The following is an 18,236-nucleotide window of genomic DNA, read 5'->3' as shown; positions in this document are numbered from 1 at the left end:
TGAGAAGGGAATCATTGCCAATCTGGCTGTACAAGGCCTCTTAGGGATGAGTGACCATAACATGTAAGAATTTTTTATCAAGGTGGAGAGTGAAGTAGTTGATTCGGAGACTAGGGTGCTGAATCTTAATAAATAGAACTATGAGGAAATGAGGCATCAGTTAGCCTTGATAGATTGGGGAGAGTTACTTAAAGGGATGCCAGTGGATAGACAATGGCAAACATTCAAGGAACGCATGGGGGAACTACAGCAACTGTTCATTCCTGTCTGGCAGAAAAACAAAGGCATTAAGAGGGCCAATCCATTGTTTATAAAGGAAATTAGAAATAGTATCTGATACAAGGAAGAACATAGAACAGTACAGAACAGAACAGGCCCTTCGGCCCTCGATGTTGTGCCGCGCTTTGTCTAAAACCAAGATCAAGCTATCCCACTCCCTGTCATTCTGGTGTGCTCCATGTGCCTATCCAATAACCACTTGAAAGTTCCTAAAGTGTCTGACTCCACTATCACAGCAGGCAGTCCATTCCACACCCTAACCACTCTGAGTAAAGAACCTACCTCGGACATCCCTCCTATATCTCCCACCCCAAACCTTATAGTTATTATAGTTATGCCCCCTTCAAGAAAAATAATAGGTCTGAGGATTGGGAGTAGTTTAGAATTCAGCAAAGAAGGACAAAGGGATTGATTAAAAGGGGGAAAGTACAGTACGGAAGGAAGCTTGCAGGGAACATAAAGACTGACACTAACAGTTTCTACAGAAATGTGAAGAGAAAGAGATTGGTAAAGAGAAATGTAGGCGCCCTACAGACAGAAACAGGGGAATGCATAATAAGGGACAAAGAAATGGTTGAGCAATTAAATACATACTTTGGTTCTGTCTTCACAAATGAGGACACAAATCAGATCCCAGAAATGTTGGAGAATGAAAGGTTTACTGAGAGGGATGAACTGAGGGAGATCAGCATTAGTAGAGAAATGGTGCTGGGAAAATTGATGGGATTGAAGGCAGATAAATCCCCAGGGCCTGAGAATCTGCATCCCAGAGTGCTTAAGGAGGTGGCTCTGGAAATAGTGGATGCATTGGTGGGCATCTTCCGGGATTCTATAGACTCTGGAACTGTCCCTGCAGATTGGAGGGTAGCTCACATCACTCCGATATTCAAAAAGGGAGGTAGAGAGAAAGCAGGGAATTATAGACCAGGAAGCCTAACATCGGTAGTGGGGAAAATGCTTGAATCCATTATCAAGGACTTTATAGCGGAACATTTAGAAAGCAGTGGCAGGATCAGTCAGAGTCAGCATGGATTTTTGAAGAGAAAATTATGCTTGACAAATCTGTTGGAATTTTTTGAAGATGTAACCAGTACAATTGGCAAGAGGAAGCCAGTCGATGTGGTTTACTTCGACTTTCAGAAGGCATTTGACAAAGTCCCACATAAGAGATTATTGTGCAAAATTCAAGCACATGGGATTTGGGGAAATGTATTGAGGTGGATAGAAAACTGGTTGGCAGAGAGGAAACAAAGAGTAGGGATTAATGGGTCCTTTTCAAATTGGCAAGCAGTAACTAGTGGGGTTCCACAGGGATCGGTTGTTCTTGGAAGGATGTTCTTGCTCTCGAGGGAGTGCAGCGAAAGTTTACCAGACTGATTCCAGGGATGGCGGGACTGTCATATGAGGAGAGATTGACTAGGTTGGGATTGTTCTCGCTGGAGTTCAGAAGAATGAGGGAGGATCTCATAGAGACTTATAAAATTCTAACAGGACTAGATAGGGTAGATGCAGGAAGGATGTTCCCGATGGTGGGTCTGTCCAGAACCAGGGGTCACAGTCTGAGGATTCAGGGTAACCATTTCGGACAGAGATAAGGAGACATTTCTTCACACAAAGAGTGGTGAGCCTGTGGAATTCATTACCACAGGACGCAGTTGATGCTAAAACCTTGAATATATTCAAGAGGCGCCTGGATATAGCACTTGGGGAGAATGGGATCAAAGGCTATGGGGAGAAAGCAGGATTAGGCTATTGAGTTGGATGATCAGCCATGATGGTGATGAATGGCAGAGGAGGCTCGAAGGGCCAAAAGGCCTCCTCCTGCTACTATCTTCTATGTATATATGTATCTATGTAACTTTACCTGGCCTGGGAGCTTTATTTTGTATCTAACCCTGTGATGGGCTGGCCCTGTGAAATCATGATTTTAATGCAAGCTGTGGAGCTCCTCTGCAGCGGGGTTGAGCTTGGTGCTGTGAACACACAACCTGCTATAGTTGCAAAGGACAAGCTCCAGCTCCCATTGAGTACAAAACGTTGTTTACCTGACAGAGTACACAGAGCAGGCTGCGGCCCTGCTGGTGACCTCCTGTGGAGGAAAGGAGAAAAACAAGTTAATGTAACTCGAGGCAATGAGACACGATGCATACAGACAGGATGCAGACAGCATACACACAGACAGGATACAGACACCATACACACAGACAGGATGCAGACAGCATACACACAGACAGGATGCAGACAGCATACATACAGACAGGATGCAGACACCATACACACAGACAGGATGCAGACACCATACACAGACAGGATGCAGACAGCATACACACAGACAGGATGCAGACACCATACACACAGACAGGATGCAGACAGCATACATACAGACAGGATGCAGACAGCATACACACAGACAGGATGCAGACACCATACACACAGACAGGATGCAGACAGCATACACACAGACAGGATGCAGACAGCATACACACAGACAGGATGCAGACACCATACATACAGACAGGATGCAGACACCATACACACAGACAGGATGCAGACAGCATACACACAGACAGGATGCAGACACCATACACACAGACAGGATGCAGACACCATACACACAGACAGGATGCAGACACCATACACACAGACAGGATGCAGACACCATACACACAGACAGGATGCAGACACCATACACACAGACAGGATGCAGACACCATACACACAGACAGGATGCAGACACCATACACACAGACAGGATGCAGACACCATACACACAGACAGGATGCAGACAGCATACACAGACAGGATGCAGACAGCATACACACAGACAGGATGCAGACAGCATACACACAGACAGGATGCAGACAGCATACACACAGACAGGATGCAGACAGCATACACACAGACAGGATGCAGACACCATACATACAGACAGGATGCAGACACCATACACACAGACAGGATGCAGGCAGCATACACACAGACAGGATGCAGACAGCATACACACAGACAGGATGCAGACACCATACACACAGACAGGATGCAGACAGCATACACACAGACAGGATGCAGACACCATACACACAGACAGGATGCAGACAGCATACACACAGACAGGATGCAGACACCATACACACAGACAGGATGCAGACAGCATACACACAGACAGGATGCAGACACCATACACACAGACAGGATGCAGACAGCATACACACAGACAGGATGCAGACACCATACACAGACAGGATGCAGACAGCATACACACAGACAGGATGCAGACACCATACACACAGACAGGATGCAGACACCATACACACAGACAGGATGCAGACACCATACACACAGACAGGATGCAGACAGCATACACACAGACAGGATGCAGACACCATACACACAGACAGGATGCAGACACCATACACACAGACAGGATGCAGACACCATACACACAGACAGGATGCAGACAGCATACACACAGACAGGATGCAGACACCATACACACAGACAGGATGCAGACAGCATACACACAGACAGGATGCAGACAGCATACACACAGACAGGATGCAGACACCATACACACAGACAGGATGCAGACACCATACACACAGACAGGATTCAGACACCATACATACAGACAGGATGCAGACACCATACACACAGACAGGATGCAGACAGCATACACACAGACAGGATGCAGACACCATACACACAGACAGGATGCAGACAGCATACACACAGACAGGATGCAGACAGCATACACACAGACAGGATGCAGACACCATACACACAGACAGGATGCAGACACCATACACACAGACAGGATTCAGACAGCATACACACAGACAGGATGCAGACAGGACCCGCAGACAATTTAGACAGGATACAGTTGGCATAGTCGCAACTACACAGACAGGATAGACGCAGGTAATACATTGACATGATACAGACAGACAGAAATAAACAAAGTGGATTGACAGACAGCATCCAGACAGGATTAACAAAGGATAAACACAGACAGGATAAACACAGACAGGATAAACACAGACAGGATAAACGCAGACAGGATCAATGCAGACAGGATAAACACAGACAGGATAAACACAGACAGGATAAACGCAGACAGGATAAACGTAGACAGGATAAACACAGACAGGATAAACACAGACAGGATAAACGCAGACAGGATCAATGCAGACAGGATAAACACAGACAGGATAAACACAGACAGGATAAACGCAGACAGGATAAACGCAGAGAGGATAAACGCAGGCAGGATAAACTCAGACAGGATGAACACAGGATAAATACAGACAGGATAAATACGCACAGGATGCAGACTGAAGAAACACAGACAGCATTCAGACAGGATAAACACAGACAGGATAAACACAGGACAAACACAGACAGGAAAACCACAGACAGGATAAACACAGACAGGAATAAACACAGACAGGATAAATACAGACAGGATGCAGACAGGATAAATAAAGACAGGAATAAACACAGACAAGATAAATACAGACACGATAAACACAGACAGGATAAACACAGGACAAACACAGACAGGATAAACACAGGACAAACACAGACAGGAAAAACACAGACAGGATAAACACAGATAGGAATAAACACAGACAGGATAAATACAGACAGGATGCAGACAGGATAAATAAAGACAGGAATAAACACAGACAGGACAAACACAGACAAGATAAATACAGACAGGATAAACACAGACAGGATAAACACAGACAGCAAAACACAGACAGGATGCAGACAGGTTAAACACAGACAGGTTAAACACAGACAGGATAAACACAGGATAAACCAGACAGGATGAAGACATGCTAAACACAGACATGCTAAACACAGACAGGATAAACCCAGACAGGATAAACACAGACAGGATGCAGACAGGTTAAACACAGACAGGATAAACCCAGACAGGATAAACACAGACAGGATAAACACAGACAGGATACAGACAGGTTAAACGCAGACAGGATAAACACAGGCAGGATAAATACAGGCAGGATAAACACAGACAGGATAAACACAGACAGGATAAACACAGACAGGATGAACACAGACAGGATGCAGACAGGTTAAGCACAGACAGGATAAACACAGACAGGATAAACACAGACAGGATAAACACAGACAGGATACAGACAGGTTAAACGCAGACAGGATAAACACAGGCAGGATAAATACAGGCAGGATAAACACAGACAGGATAAACACAGACATGATAAACACAGACAGGATGAACACAGACAGGATAAACACAGACAGGATGCAGACAGGATAAACACAGACAGGATAAACACAGACAGGATAAACACAGACAGGATGCAGACAGGTTAAACACAGACAGGTTAAACACAGACAGGATAAACACAGACAGGATAAACACAGACAGGATGCAGACTGGATAAACACAGACAGGATAAACACAGACAGGATAAACACAGACAGGATGCAGACAGGATAAACACAGACAGGATAAACACAGACAGGATAAACACAGACAGGATGCAGACAGGTTAAACACAGACAGGTTAAACACAGACAGGATAAACACAGACAGGATAAACACAGACAGGATGCAGACAGGATAAACAAAGACAGGATAAACACAGACAGGATAAACACAGACAGGATGCAGACAGGTTAAGCACAGACAGGATAAACACAGACAGGATAAACACAGACTGGATAAACACAGACAGGATACAGACAGGTTAAACACAGACAGGATAAACACAAACAGGATAAACCCAGACAGGAAAAACCCAGACAGGTTAAACACAGACAGGATAAACACAGACAGGATAAACACATACAGGATGCAGACAGGTTAAGCACAGACCAGATAAACACAGACAGGATAAACACAGACAGGATAAACACAGACAGGATGCAGACAGGTTAAACACAGACAGGATAAACACAGGCAGGATAAATACAGGCAGGATAAATACAGACAGGATAAACACAGACAGGATGAACACAGACAGGATGCAGACAGGTTAAACACAGACAGGATAAACACAGACAGGATAAACACAGACAGGATAAACCCAGACAGGATAAACACAGACAGGATGCAGACAGGTTAAACACAGACAGGTTAATACAGACAGGATAAACACAGACAGGATAAACACAGACAGGATGAACACAGGCAGGATGCAGACAGGTTAAGCACAGACAGGTTAAATACAGTCAGGGTAAACACAGACAGGATGCAGACAGGTTAAGCACAGACAGGTTAAATACAGACAGGATAAACACAGACAGGATAAACACAGACAGGATGCAGACAGGTTAAACACAGACAGGATGCAGACAGGTTAAACACAGACAGGATGCAGACAGGTTAAGCACAGACAGGTTAAATACAGACAGGATAAACACAGACAGGATAAACACAGACCGGATAAACACATACAGGATACAGACAGGTTAAACACAGACAGGATAAACACAGGCAGGATAAATACAGGCAGGATGCAGACAGGTTAAACACAGACAGGTTAAACGCAAACAGGATAAACACAGACAGGATACAGACAGGTTAAACACAGACAGGAAAAACCCATACAGGTTAAACACAGACAGGATAAACACAGACAGGACGCAGACAGGTTAAACACAGACAGGATAAACACAGATAGGATAAACACAGACAGGATGCAGACAGGTTAAACACAGACAGGACGCAGACAGGTTAAACACAGACAGGACGCAGACAGGATAAACACAGACAGGACGCAGACAGGTTAAACACAGACAGGACGCAGATAGGATAAACACAGACAGGACACAGACAGGTTAAACACAGACAGGATAAACACAGATAGGATAAACACAGACAGGATGCAGACAGGTTAAACACAGACAGGACGCAGACAAGTTAAACACAGACAGGATAAACAAAGATAGGATAAACACAGACAGGATAGACACAGACGGGATGCAGACAGGTTAAACACAGACAGGATAAACACAGACAGGATAAACACAGACAGGATGCAGACAGGTTAAACATAGACAGGATAAACACAGACAGGAAAAACACAGACAGGTTAAACACAGACGGGATAAACACAGACAGGATAAACACAGACAGGATAAACACAGACAGGATAAATCCAGACGGATAAACACAGACAGGATAAACACAGACAGGATAAATCCAGACGGATAAACCCAGACAGGATAAACACAGACAGGTTAAACACAGACAAGTTAAACACAGACAGGATAAACACAGACAGGATGCAGACAGGTTAAACACAGACAGGATAAACACAGACAGGATAAACACAGACAGGATAAACACAGACAGGATAAACCCAGACAGGATAAACACAGACAGGATGCAGACAGGATAAACACAGACAGGATGCAGACAGGTTAAACACAGACAGGATGCAGACAGGTTAAACACAGACAGGATAAACACAGACAGGATGCAGACAGGATAAACACAGACAGGATAAACACAGACAGGATGCAGACAGGTTAAACACAGACAGGTTAAACACAGACAGGATAAACACAGACAGGATGCAGACAGGATAAACACAGACAGGATAAACACAGACAGGATGCAGACAGGTTAAACACAGACAGGATAAACACAGACAGGAAAAACACAGACAGGAAAAACACAGACAGGAAAAACACAGACAGGATAAACACAGACAGGATAAACACAGACAGGAAAAACACAGACAGGAAAAACACAGACAGGGTGCAGACAGGTTAAACACAGACAGGATAAACACAGACAGGATAAACACAGACAGGATAAACACAGACAGGATGCAGACAGGTTAAACCCAGACAGGATGCAGACAGGTTAAACACAGACAGGAAAAACCCAGACATGATGCAGACAGGTTAAACACAGACAGGATAAAGACAGACAGGATGCAGACAGGATAAATTGGACTGAATAGTTAGTAATTCTCCGAGGAATCATTACTAATCTATATAACCTGTGGCAAAACATAAATAAGACAGGTCACATGTCTACATCTGTGAGTGGGCAGTGAGATATTCCCATTGACTCCCCCAGTGAATGACTAAATCATTGGTGACTACAGGGCGGGCTGTGATTGGTCTGTGACTGGCCCACACCTTGTGCTGTGATTTGCTGAATAGAGCAGCTTCCTGTTACTCACTTATTCGGGGGTCCTTGAGTGTTGGCCAGGACAGTGAAGTTGTTTCTCACACTGCGCAAACTTGCCAGAATCTGAGGGGAAAAAAGAAAGGAATAGGTAAAAGGCAGGTACAGCAGGGGCTATAGAGTAAAGCTCCCTCTACACTGTCCCCATCAAACACTCCCAGGGCAGGTACAGCACGGGGTGTGATACAGAGTAAAGCTCCCTCTACACTGTCCCCATCAAACACTCCCAGGACAGGTGCAGCACGGGGTTAGATACAGAGTAAAGCTCCTTCTACACTGTCCCCATCAAACACTCCCAGGACAGGTACTGCACAGGGTTAGATACAGAGTAAAGCTCCCTCTACACTGTCCCCATCAAACACTCCCAGGACAGGTACAGCACGGGGTTAGATACAGAGTAAAGCTCCCTCTACACTGTCCCCATCAAACACTCCCAGGACAGGTACAGCACGGGGTTAGATACAGAGTAAAGCTCCCTCTACACTGTCCCCATCAAACACTCCCAGGACAGGTACAACACGGGGGTTAGATACAGAGTAAAGCTCCCTCTACACTGTCCCCATCAAACACTCCCAGGACAGGTGCAGCACGAGGTTAGATACAGAGTAAAGCTCCCGCTACACTGTCCCCATCAAACACTCCCAGGACAGGTACAGCACGGGGTTAGATACAGAGTAAAGCTACCTCTACACTGCCCCATCAAACACTCCCAGGACAGGTACAGCACGGGGTGTGATACAGAGTAAAGCTCCCTCTACACTGTCCCCATCAAACACTCCCAGGACAGGTATAGCACGGGGTTAGATACAGAGTAAAGCTCCCTCTACATTGTCCCCCCATCCATCACTCCCAGGACAGGTACAGCACGGGGTTTGATACAGAGTAAAGCTCCCTCTACACTGTCCCCATCAAACACTCCCAGGACAGGTACAGCACGGGGTTAGATACAGAGTAAAGCTCCCTCTACACTGCCCCATCAAACACTCCCAGGACAGGTACAGCACTGGGTTAGATACAGAGTAAAGCTCCCTCTACACTGTCCCCATCAAACACTCCCAGGACAGGTACAGCACGGGGTTAGATACAGAGTAAAGCTCCCTCTACACTGTCCCCATCCATCACTCCCAGGACAGGTACAGCACTGGGTTAGATACAGAGTAAAGCTCCCTCTACACTGACCCCATCAAACTTTCCCAGGACAGGTACAGCACTGGGTTAGATACAGAGTAAAGCTCCCTCTACACTGTCCCCATCAAACACTCCCAGGACAGGTACAGCACTGGGTTAGATACAGAGTAAAGCTCCCTCTACACTGCCCCATCAAACACTCCCAGAACAGGTACAGCACGGGGTTTGATACAGAGTAAAGCTCCCGCTACACTGTCCCCATCAAACACTCCCAGGACAGGTACAGCATGGGGTTAGATACAGAGTAAAGCTCCCTCTACACTGTCCCCATCAAACACTCCCAGGACAGGTGAAGCACGGGGTTAGATACAGAGTAAAGCTCCCTCTACACTGTCCCCATCAAACACTCCCAGGACAGGTACTGCACAGGGTTAGATACAGAGTAAAGCTCCCTCTACACTGTCCCCATCAAACACTCCCAGGACAGGTACAGCACGGGGTTAGATACAGAGTAAAGCTCCCTCTACACTGTCCCCATCAAACACTCCCAGGACAGGTACAGCACTGGGTTAGATACAGAGTAAAGCTCCCTCTACACTGTCCCCATCAAACACTCCCAGGACAGGTACAACACGGGGGTTAGATACAGAGTAAAGCTCCCTCTACACTGTCCCCATCAAACACTCCCAGGACAGGTGCAGCACGGGGTTAGATACAGAGTAAAGCTCCCGCTACACTGTCCCCATCAAACACTCCCAGGACAGGTACAGCACGGGGTTAGATACAGAGTAAAGCTCCCTCTACACTGCCCCATCAAACACTCCCAGGACAGGTACAGCACGGGGTGTGATACAGAGTAAAGCTCCCTCTACACTGTCCCCATCAAACACTCCCAGGACAGGTATAGCACGGGGTTAGATACAGAGTAAAGCTCCCTCTACATTGTCCCCCCATCCATCACTCCCAGGACAGGTACAGCACGGGATTAGATACAGAGTAAAGCTCCCTCTACACTGTCCACATCAAACACTCCCAGGACAGGTACAGCACTGGGTTAGATACAGAGTAAAGCTCCCTCTACACTGTCCCCATCAAACACTCCCAGGACAGGTACAGCACTGGGTTAGATACAGAGTAAAGCTCCCTCTACACTGCCCCATCAAACACTCCCAGGACAGGTACTGCACAGGGTTAGATACAGAGTAAAGCTCCCTCTACACTGTCCCCATCAAACACTCCCAGGACAGGTACAGCACGGGGTTAGATACAGAGTAAAGCTCCCTCTACACTGTCCCCATCAAACACTCCCAGGACAGGTACAGCACGGGGTTAGATACAGAGTAAAGCTCCCTCTACACTGTCCCCATCAAACACTCCCAGGACAGGTACAACACGGGGGTTAGATACAGAGTAAAGCTCCCTCTACACTGTCCCCATCAAACACTCCCAGGACAGGTGCAGCACGAGGTTAGATACAGAGTAAAGCTCCCGCTACACTGTCCCCATCAAACACTCCCAGGACAGGTACAGCACGGGGTTAGATACAGAGTAAAGCTACCTCTACACTGCCCCATCAAACACTCCCAGGACAGGTACAGCACGGGGTGTGATACAGACTAAAGCTCCCTCTACACTGTCCCCATCAAACACTCCCAGGACAGGTATAGCACGGGGTTAGATACAGAGTAAAGCTCCCTCTACATTGTCCCCCCATCCATCACTCCCAGGACAGGTACAGCACGGGATTAGATACAGAGTAAAGCTCCCTCTACACTGTCCACATCAAACACTCCCAGGACAGGTACAGCACTGGGTTAGATACAGAGTAAAGCTCCCTCTACACTGTCCCCATCAAACACTCCCAGGACAGGTACAGCACTGGGTTAGATACAGAGTAAAGCTCCCTCTACACTGCCCCATCAAACACTCCCAGGACAGGTACAGCACGGGGTTTGATACAGAGTAAAGCTCCCTCTACACTGTCCCCATCAAACACTCCCAGAACAGGTACAGCACGGGGTTAGATACAGAGTAAAGCTCCCTCTACACTGTCCCATCAAACACTCCCAGAACAGGTACAGCACGGGGTTAGATACAGAGTAAAGCTCCCTCTACACTGTCCCCATCAAACACTCCCAGGACAGGTACAGCACGGGGTTAGATACAGAGTAAAGCTCCCTCTACACTGCCCCATCAAACACTCCCAGGACAGGTACAGCACTGGGTTAGATACAGAGTAAAGCTCCCTCTACACTGTCCCCATCAAACACTCCCAGGACAGGTACAGCACGGGGTTAGATACAGAGTAAAGCTCCCTCTACACTGTCCCCATCCATCACTCCCAGGACAGGTACAGCACTGGGTTAGATACAGAGTAAAGCTCCCTCTACACTGACCCCATCAAACTTTCCCAGGACAGGTACAGCACTGGGTTAGATACAGAGTAAAGCTCCCTCTACACTGTCCCCATCAAACACTCCCAGGACAGGTACAGCACTGGGTTAGATACAGAGTAAAGCTCCCTCTACACTGCCCCATCAAACACTCCCAGAACAGGTACAGCACGGGGTTTGATACAGAGTAAAGCTCCCTCTACACTGTCCCCATCAAACACTCCCAGGACAGGTACAGCATGGGGTTAGATACAGAGTAAAGCTCCCTCTACACTGTCCCCATCAAACACTCCCAGGACAGGTGCAGCACGGGGTTAGATACAGAGTAAAGCTCCCTCTACACTGTCCCCATCAAACACTCCCAGGACAGGTACTGCACAGGGTTAGATACAGAGTAAAGCTCCCTCTACACTGTCCCCATCAAACACTCCCAGGACAGGTACAGCACGGGGTTAGATACAGAGTAAAGCTCCCTCTACACTGTCCCCATCAAACACTCCCAGGACAGGTACAGCACGGGGTTAGATACAGAGTAAAGCTCCCTCTACACTGTCCCATCAAACACTCCCAGGACAGGTACAACACGGGGGTTAGATACAGAGTAAAGCTCCCTCTACACTGTCCCCATCAAACACTCCCAGGACAGGTGCAGCACGGGGTTAGATACAGAGTAAAGCTCCCGCTACACTGTCCCCATCAAACACTCCCAGGACAGGTACAGCACGGGGTTAGATACAGAGTAAAGCTCCCTCTACACTGCCCCATCAAACACTCCCAGGACAGGTACAGCACGGGGTGTGATACAGAGTAAAGCTCCCTCTACACTGTCCCCATCAAACACTCCCAGGACAGGTATAGCACGGGGTTAGATACAGAGTAAAGCTCCCTCTACATTGTCCCCCCATCCATCACTCCCAGGACAGGTACAGCACGGGATTAGATACAGAGTAAAGCTCCCTCTACACTGTCCACATCAAACACTCCCAGGACAGGTACAGCACTGGGTTAGATACAGAGTAAAGCTCCCTCTACACTGTCCCCATCAAACACTCCCAGGACAGGTACAGCACTGGGTTAGATACAGAGTAAAGCTCCCTCTACACTGCCCCATCAAACACTCCCAGGACAGGTACAGCACGGGGTTTGATACAGAGTAAAGCTTCCTCTACACTGTCCCCATCAAACACTCCCAGGACAGGTACAGCATGGGGTTAGATACAGAGTAAAGCTCCCTCTACACTGTCCCCATCAAACACTCCCAGAACAGGTACAGCACGGGGTTAGATACAGAGTAAAGCTCCCTCTACACTGTCCCCATCAAACACTCCCAGAACAGGTACAGCACGGGGTTAGATACAGAGTAAAGCTCCCTCTACACTGTCCCCATCAAACACTCCCAGGACAGGTACAGCACTGGGTTAGATACAGAGTAAAGCTCCCTCTACACTGTCCCCATCAAACACTCCCAGGACAGGTACAGCACAGGGTTAGATACAGAGTAAAGCTCCCTCTACACTGTCCCCATCAAACACTCCCAGGACAGGTACTGCACAGGGTTAGATACAGAGTAAAGCTCCCTCTACACTGTCCCCATCAAACACTCCCAGGACAGGTACAGCACTGGGTTAGATACAGAGTAAAGCTCCCTCTACACTGACCCCATCAAACTTTCCCAGGACAGGTACAGCACGGGGTGAGATACAGAGTAAAGCTCCCTCTACACTGTCCCCATCAAACACTCCCAGGACAGGTACAGCACGGGGTTAGATACAGAGTAAAGCTCCCTCTACACTGTCCCCATCAAACACTCCCAGAACAGGTACAGCACGGGGTTAGATACAGAGTAAAGCTCCCTCTACACTGTCCCCATCAAACACTCCCAGGACAGGTACAGCACTGGGTTAGATACAGAGTAAAGCTCCCTCTACACTGTCCCCATCAAACACTCCCAGGACAGGTACAGCACGGGGTTAGATACAGAGTAAAGCTCCCTCTACACTGTCCCCATCCATCACTCCCAGGACAGGTACAGCACGGGATTAGATACAGAGTAAAGCTCCCTCTACACTGTCCACATCAAACACTCCCAGGACAGGTACAGCACTGGGTTAGATACAGAGTAAAGCTCCCTCTACACTGTCCCCATCAAACACTCCCAGGACAGGTACAGCACTGGGTTAGATACAGAGTAAAGCTCCCTCTACACTGCCCCATCAAACACTCCCAGGACAGGTACAGCACGGGGTTTGATACAGAGTAAAGCTCCCTCTACACTGTCCCCATCAAACACTCCCAGGACAGGTACAGCATGGGGTTAGATACAGAGTAAAGCTCCCTCTACACTGTCCCCATCAAACACTCCCAGAACAGGTACAGCACGGGGTTAGATACAGAGTAAAGCTCCCTCTACACTGTCCCCATCAAACACTCCCAGAACAGGTACAGCACGGGGTTAGATACAGAGTAAAGCTCCCTCTACACTGTCCCCATCAAACACTCCCAGGACAGGTACAGCACTGGGTTAGATACAGAGTAAAGCTCCCTCTACACTGTCCCCATCAAACACTCCCAGGACAGGTACAGCACGGGGTTAGATACAGAGTAAAGCTCCCTCTACACTGTCCCCATCAAACACTCCCAGGACAGGTACAGCACTGGGTGTGATACAGAGTAAAGCTCCCTCCACACTGACCCCATCAAACACTCCCAGGACAGGTACTGCACAGGGTTAGATACAGAGTAAAGCTCCCTCTACACTGTCCCCATCAAACACTCCCAGGACAGGTACAGCACTGGGTTAGATACAGAGTAAAGCTCCCTCTACACTGACCCCATCAAACTTTCCCAGGACAGGTACAGCACGGGGTGTGATACAGAGTAAAGCTCCCTCTACACTGTCCCCATCAAACACTCCCAGGACAGGTACAGCACGGGGTTAGATACAGAGTAAAGCTCCCTCTACACTGTCCCCATCAAACACTCCCAGAACAGGTACAGCACGGGGTTAGATACAGAGTAAAGCTCCCTCTACACTGTCCCCATCAAACACTCCCAGGACAGGTACAGCACTGGGTTAGATACAGAGTAAAGCTCCCTCTACACTGTCCCCATCAAACACTCCCAGGACAGGTACAGCACGGGGTTAGATACAGAGTAAAGCTCCCTCTACACTGTCCCCATCCATCACTCCCAGGACAGGTACAGCACGGGGTTAGATACAGAGTAAAGCTCCCTCTACACTGTCCACATCAAACACTCCCAGGACAGGTACAGCACTGGGTTAGATACAGAGTAAAGCTCCCTCTACACTGTCCCCATCAAACACTCCCAGGACAGGTACAGCACTGGGTTAGATACAGAGTAAAGCTCCCTCTACACTGCCCCATCAAACACTCCCAGGACAGGTACAGCACGGGGTTTGATACAGAGTAAAGCTCCCTCTACACTGTCCCCATCAAACACTCCCAGGACAGGTACAGCATGGGGTTAGATACAGAGTAAAGCTCCCTCTACACTGTCCCCATCAAACACTCCCAGAACAGGTACAGCACGGGGTTAGATACAGAGTAAAGCTCCCTCTACACTGTCCCCATCAAACACTCCCAGAACAGGTACAGCACGGGGTTAGATACAGAGTAAAGCTCCCTCTACACTGTCCCCATCAAACACTCCCAGGACAGGTACAGCACTGGGTTAGATACAGAGTAAAGCTCCCTCTACACTGTCCCCATCAAACACTCCCAGGACAGGTACAGCACGGGGTTAGATACAGAGTAAAGCTCCCTCTACACTGTCCCCATCAAACACTCCCAGGACAGGTACAGCACTGGGTGTGATACAGAGTAAAGCTCCCTCCACACTGACCCCATCAAACACTCCCAGGACAGGTACAGCACGGGGTTAGATACAGAGTAAAGCTCCCTCTACACTGACCCCATCAAACTTTCCCAGGACAGGTACAGCACTGGGTGTGATACAGAGTAAAGCTCCCTCTATACTGTCCCCATCAAACACTCCCAGGACAGGTACAGCACGGGGTTAGATACAGAGTAAAGCTCCCTCTATACTGTCCCCATCAAACACTCCCAGGACAGGTACAGCACTGGGTGTGATACAGAGTAAAGCTCCCTCTACACTGTCCCCATCAAACACTCCCAGGACAGGTACAGCACGGGGTTAGATACAGAGTAAAGCTCCCTCTACACTGTCCCCATCAAACACTCCCAGGACAGGTACAGCACGGGGTTAGATACAGAGTAAAGCTCCCGCTACACTGTCCCCATCAAACACTCCCAGGACAGGTACAGCACGGGGTTAGATACAGAGTAAAGCTCCCTCTACACTGTCTCCATCAAACTTTCCCAGGACAGGTACAGCACTGGGTGTGATACAGAGTAAAGCTCCCTCTACACTGTCCCCATCAAACACTCCCAGGACAGGTACAGCACTGGGTGTGATACAGAGTAAAGCTCCCTCTACATTGTCTCAATCAAACACTCCCAGGACAGGTACAGCACAGGGTGTGATACAGAGTAAAGCTCCCTCTACACTGTCCCCATCAAACACTCCCAGGACAGGTACAGCACTGGGTGTGATACAGAGTAAAGCTCCCTCTACACTGTCCCCATCAAACACTCCCAGGACAGGTACAGCACTGGGAGAGATACAGAGTAAAGCTCCCTCTACACTGTCCCCATCAAACACTCCCAGGACAGGTACAGCACTGGGTGTGATACAGAGTAAAGCTCCCTCTACACTGTCCCCATCAAACACTCCCAGGACAGGTACAGCACGGGGTTAGATACAGAGTAAAGCTCCCTCTACACTGTCCCCATCAAACACTCCCAGGACAGGTACAGCACGGGGTTAGATACAGAGTAAAGCTCCCTCTACACTGTTCCCATCAAACACTCCCAGGACAGGTACAGCACGGGGTCAGGTACAGAGTAAAGCTCCCTCTACACTGTCCCCCATCAAACACTCCCAGGACAGGTACAGCACTGGGTTAGATACAGAGTAAAGCTCCCTCTACACTGTCCCCCATCAAACACTCCCAGGACAGGTACAGCACTGGGTGTGATACAGAGTAAAGCTCCCTCTACACTGTCCCCATCAAACACTCCCAGGACAGGTAGAGCACTGGGTGTGATACAGAGTAAAGCTCCCTGTGCATTGTCAGATACAGGAAGTGGTTAATATTCTGTTGCTCCATGGTAATGGCAGGACCTTGTTGCCATCCAGCCATCACAGTCTTGGATTGCTCACAGCTGTTCTGTGGACCAAATCTGGTGCTGCTACTTTGAAACTGGAGATAATGTCTTGGAGTGTGCCCAGTTCCCCAGCCAGCAAGGTGGTGCTGTCTGTGAAATCCGCTCTGTCAACTAGTGTTGTCACAGAATGCCAAATCTGGACCATCATTGCTTTCCTACTCAAGGTGACAACAATAGCCAAGAGGAAACGGAATGCAGAAAGTATGCTGCCTTGTCATATTCTGTGATGATGTGAAGGAGTGTCTGGTGCTCCTGTGGTAGCTGGAGTTACTGTATAAGCTTTGAAGATGTTAGTGCACCACGACGGGATACTGCGTTGTGTGATGTATCAGCGTGACTTCCGATGGGCGCTATTGAAGCCTTCATGAAATCAATGAAGTTGATTGTAAATGGTTTCTGATATTCTCGGGCATGACGAAAGAGGAGGTAGTCAAGACACTCAAAAGGTTTAAAACTGAGAAGGAGTAGGTATTGGACAGGCTGTCTGAACTTCAAGCTGATAAAGCACGGAGGATGGATTACGATGCATCCAAGGATACTGAGGGAATGAGTGGAAATTGTGGAGGCACTGACCATTTTTCAGTCTTCCTTAGACTCAGGGCTGGTGCCAGCGGACTGGAAAATTGCAAATGTTACATTCTTATTCTAAAGGGATGCAAAGGTCGGCAACTATAGGCTCGTGAGTTTAACCTCAGTGGTGGGGAAGCTTCTAGGTAAGGAGAAAATTAATGGTCATTTGAGCGAATGTAAGTTAAGCCAGGCATGCCAGAATGGATTTGTTAAGGGTGTTGTGTATTCCTGTTTGTTCCTATTTGGAATAGACTCATTTTTAGAGTTTGATAGTGTGACATATTGATGGCATCATTGCCAGTTCAGGCGGGCTCACAGTCAGTCTGGTTTCGCGACCTGTAGAGACAAAAACCTCTTGTTGGTTTGTACTGTCGTGGTCTGCGAGTCTATCCTTTAAAATTA

At 47.9% G+C, this 18,236-nt stretch overlaps 1 protein-coding gene across 2 annotated transcripts in view; it reads right to left on the bottom strand.

Moving 5' to 3' along the window:
- The window catches only part of LOC119957195 (cAMP-specific 3',5'-cyclic phosphodiesterase 4B-like), a 597,446-nt gene that overhangs the window by 93,797 nt on the left and 485,413 nt on the right, over positions 1-18,236 (bottom strand). For both annotated transcript variants that reach the window (XM_038785008.1, XM_038785007.1), the window contains 2 exons: positions 8,469-8,539; positions 2,325-2,368 (listed from right to left, as the gene is read on the bottom strand). In XM_038785008.1, the coding sequence (XP_038640936.1) occupies positions 2,325-2,368; positions 8,469-8,539 (115 nt within the window). The remainder of the gene's footprint in view (positions 1-2,324; positions 2,369-8,468; positions 8,540-18,236) is intronic.

Source organism: Scyliorhinus canicula, chromosome 25 (genome assembly GCF_902713615.1).
Source record: "Scyliorhinus canicula chromosome 25, sScyCan1.1, whole genome shotgun sequence".
Taxonomy (NCBI): Eukaryota; Metazoa; Chordata; class Chondrichthyes; order Carcharhiniformes; family Scyliorhinidae; genus Scyliorhinus; species Scyliorhinus canicula.
This window is presented reverse-complemented; position numbering and strand designations above follow the sequence as displayed.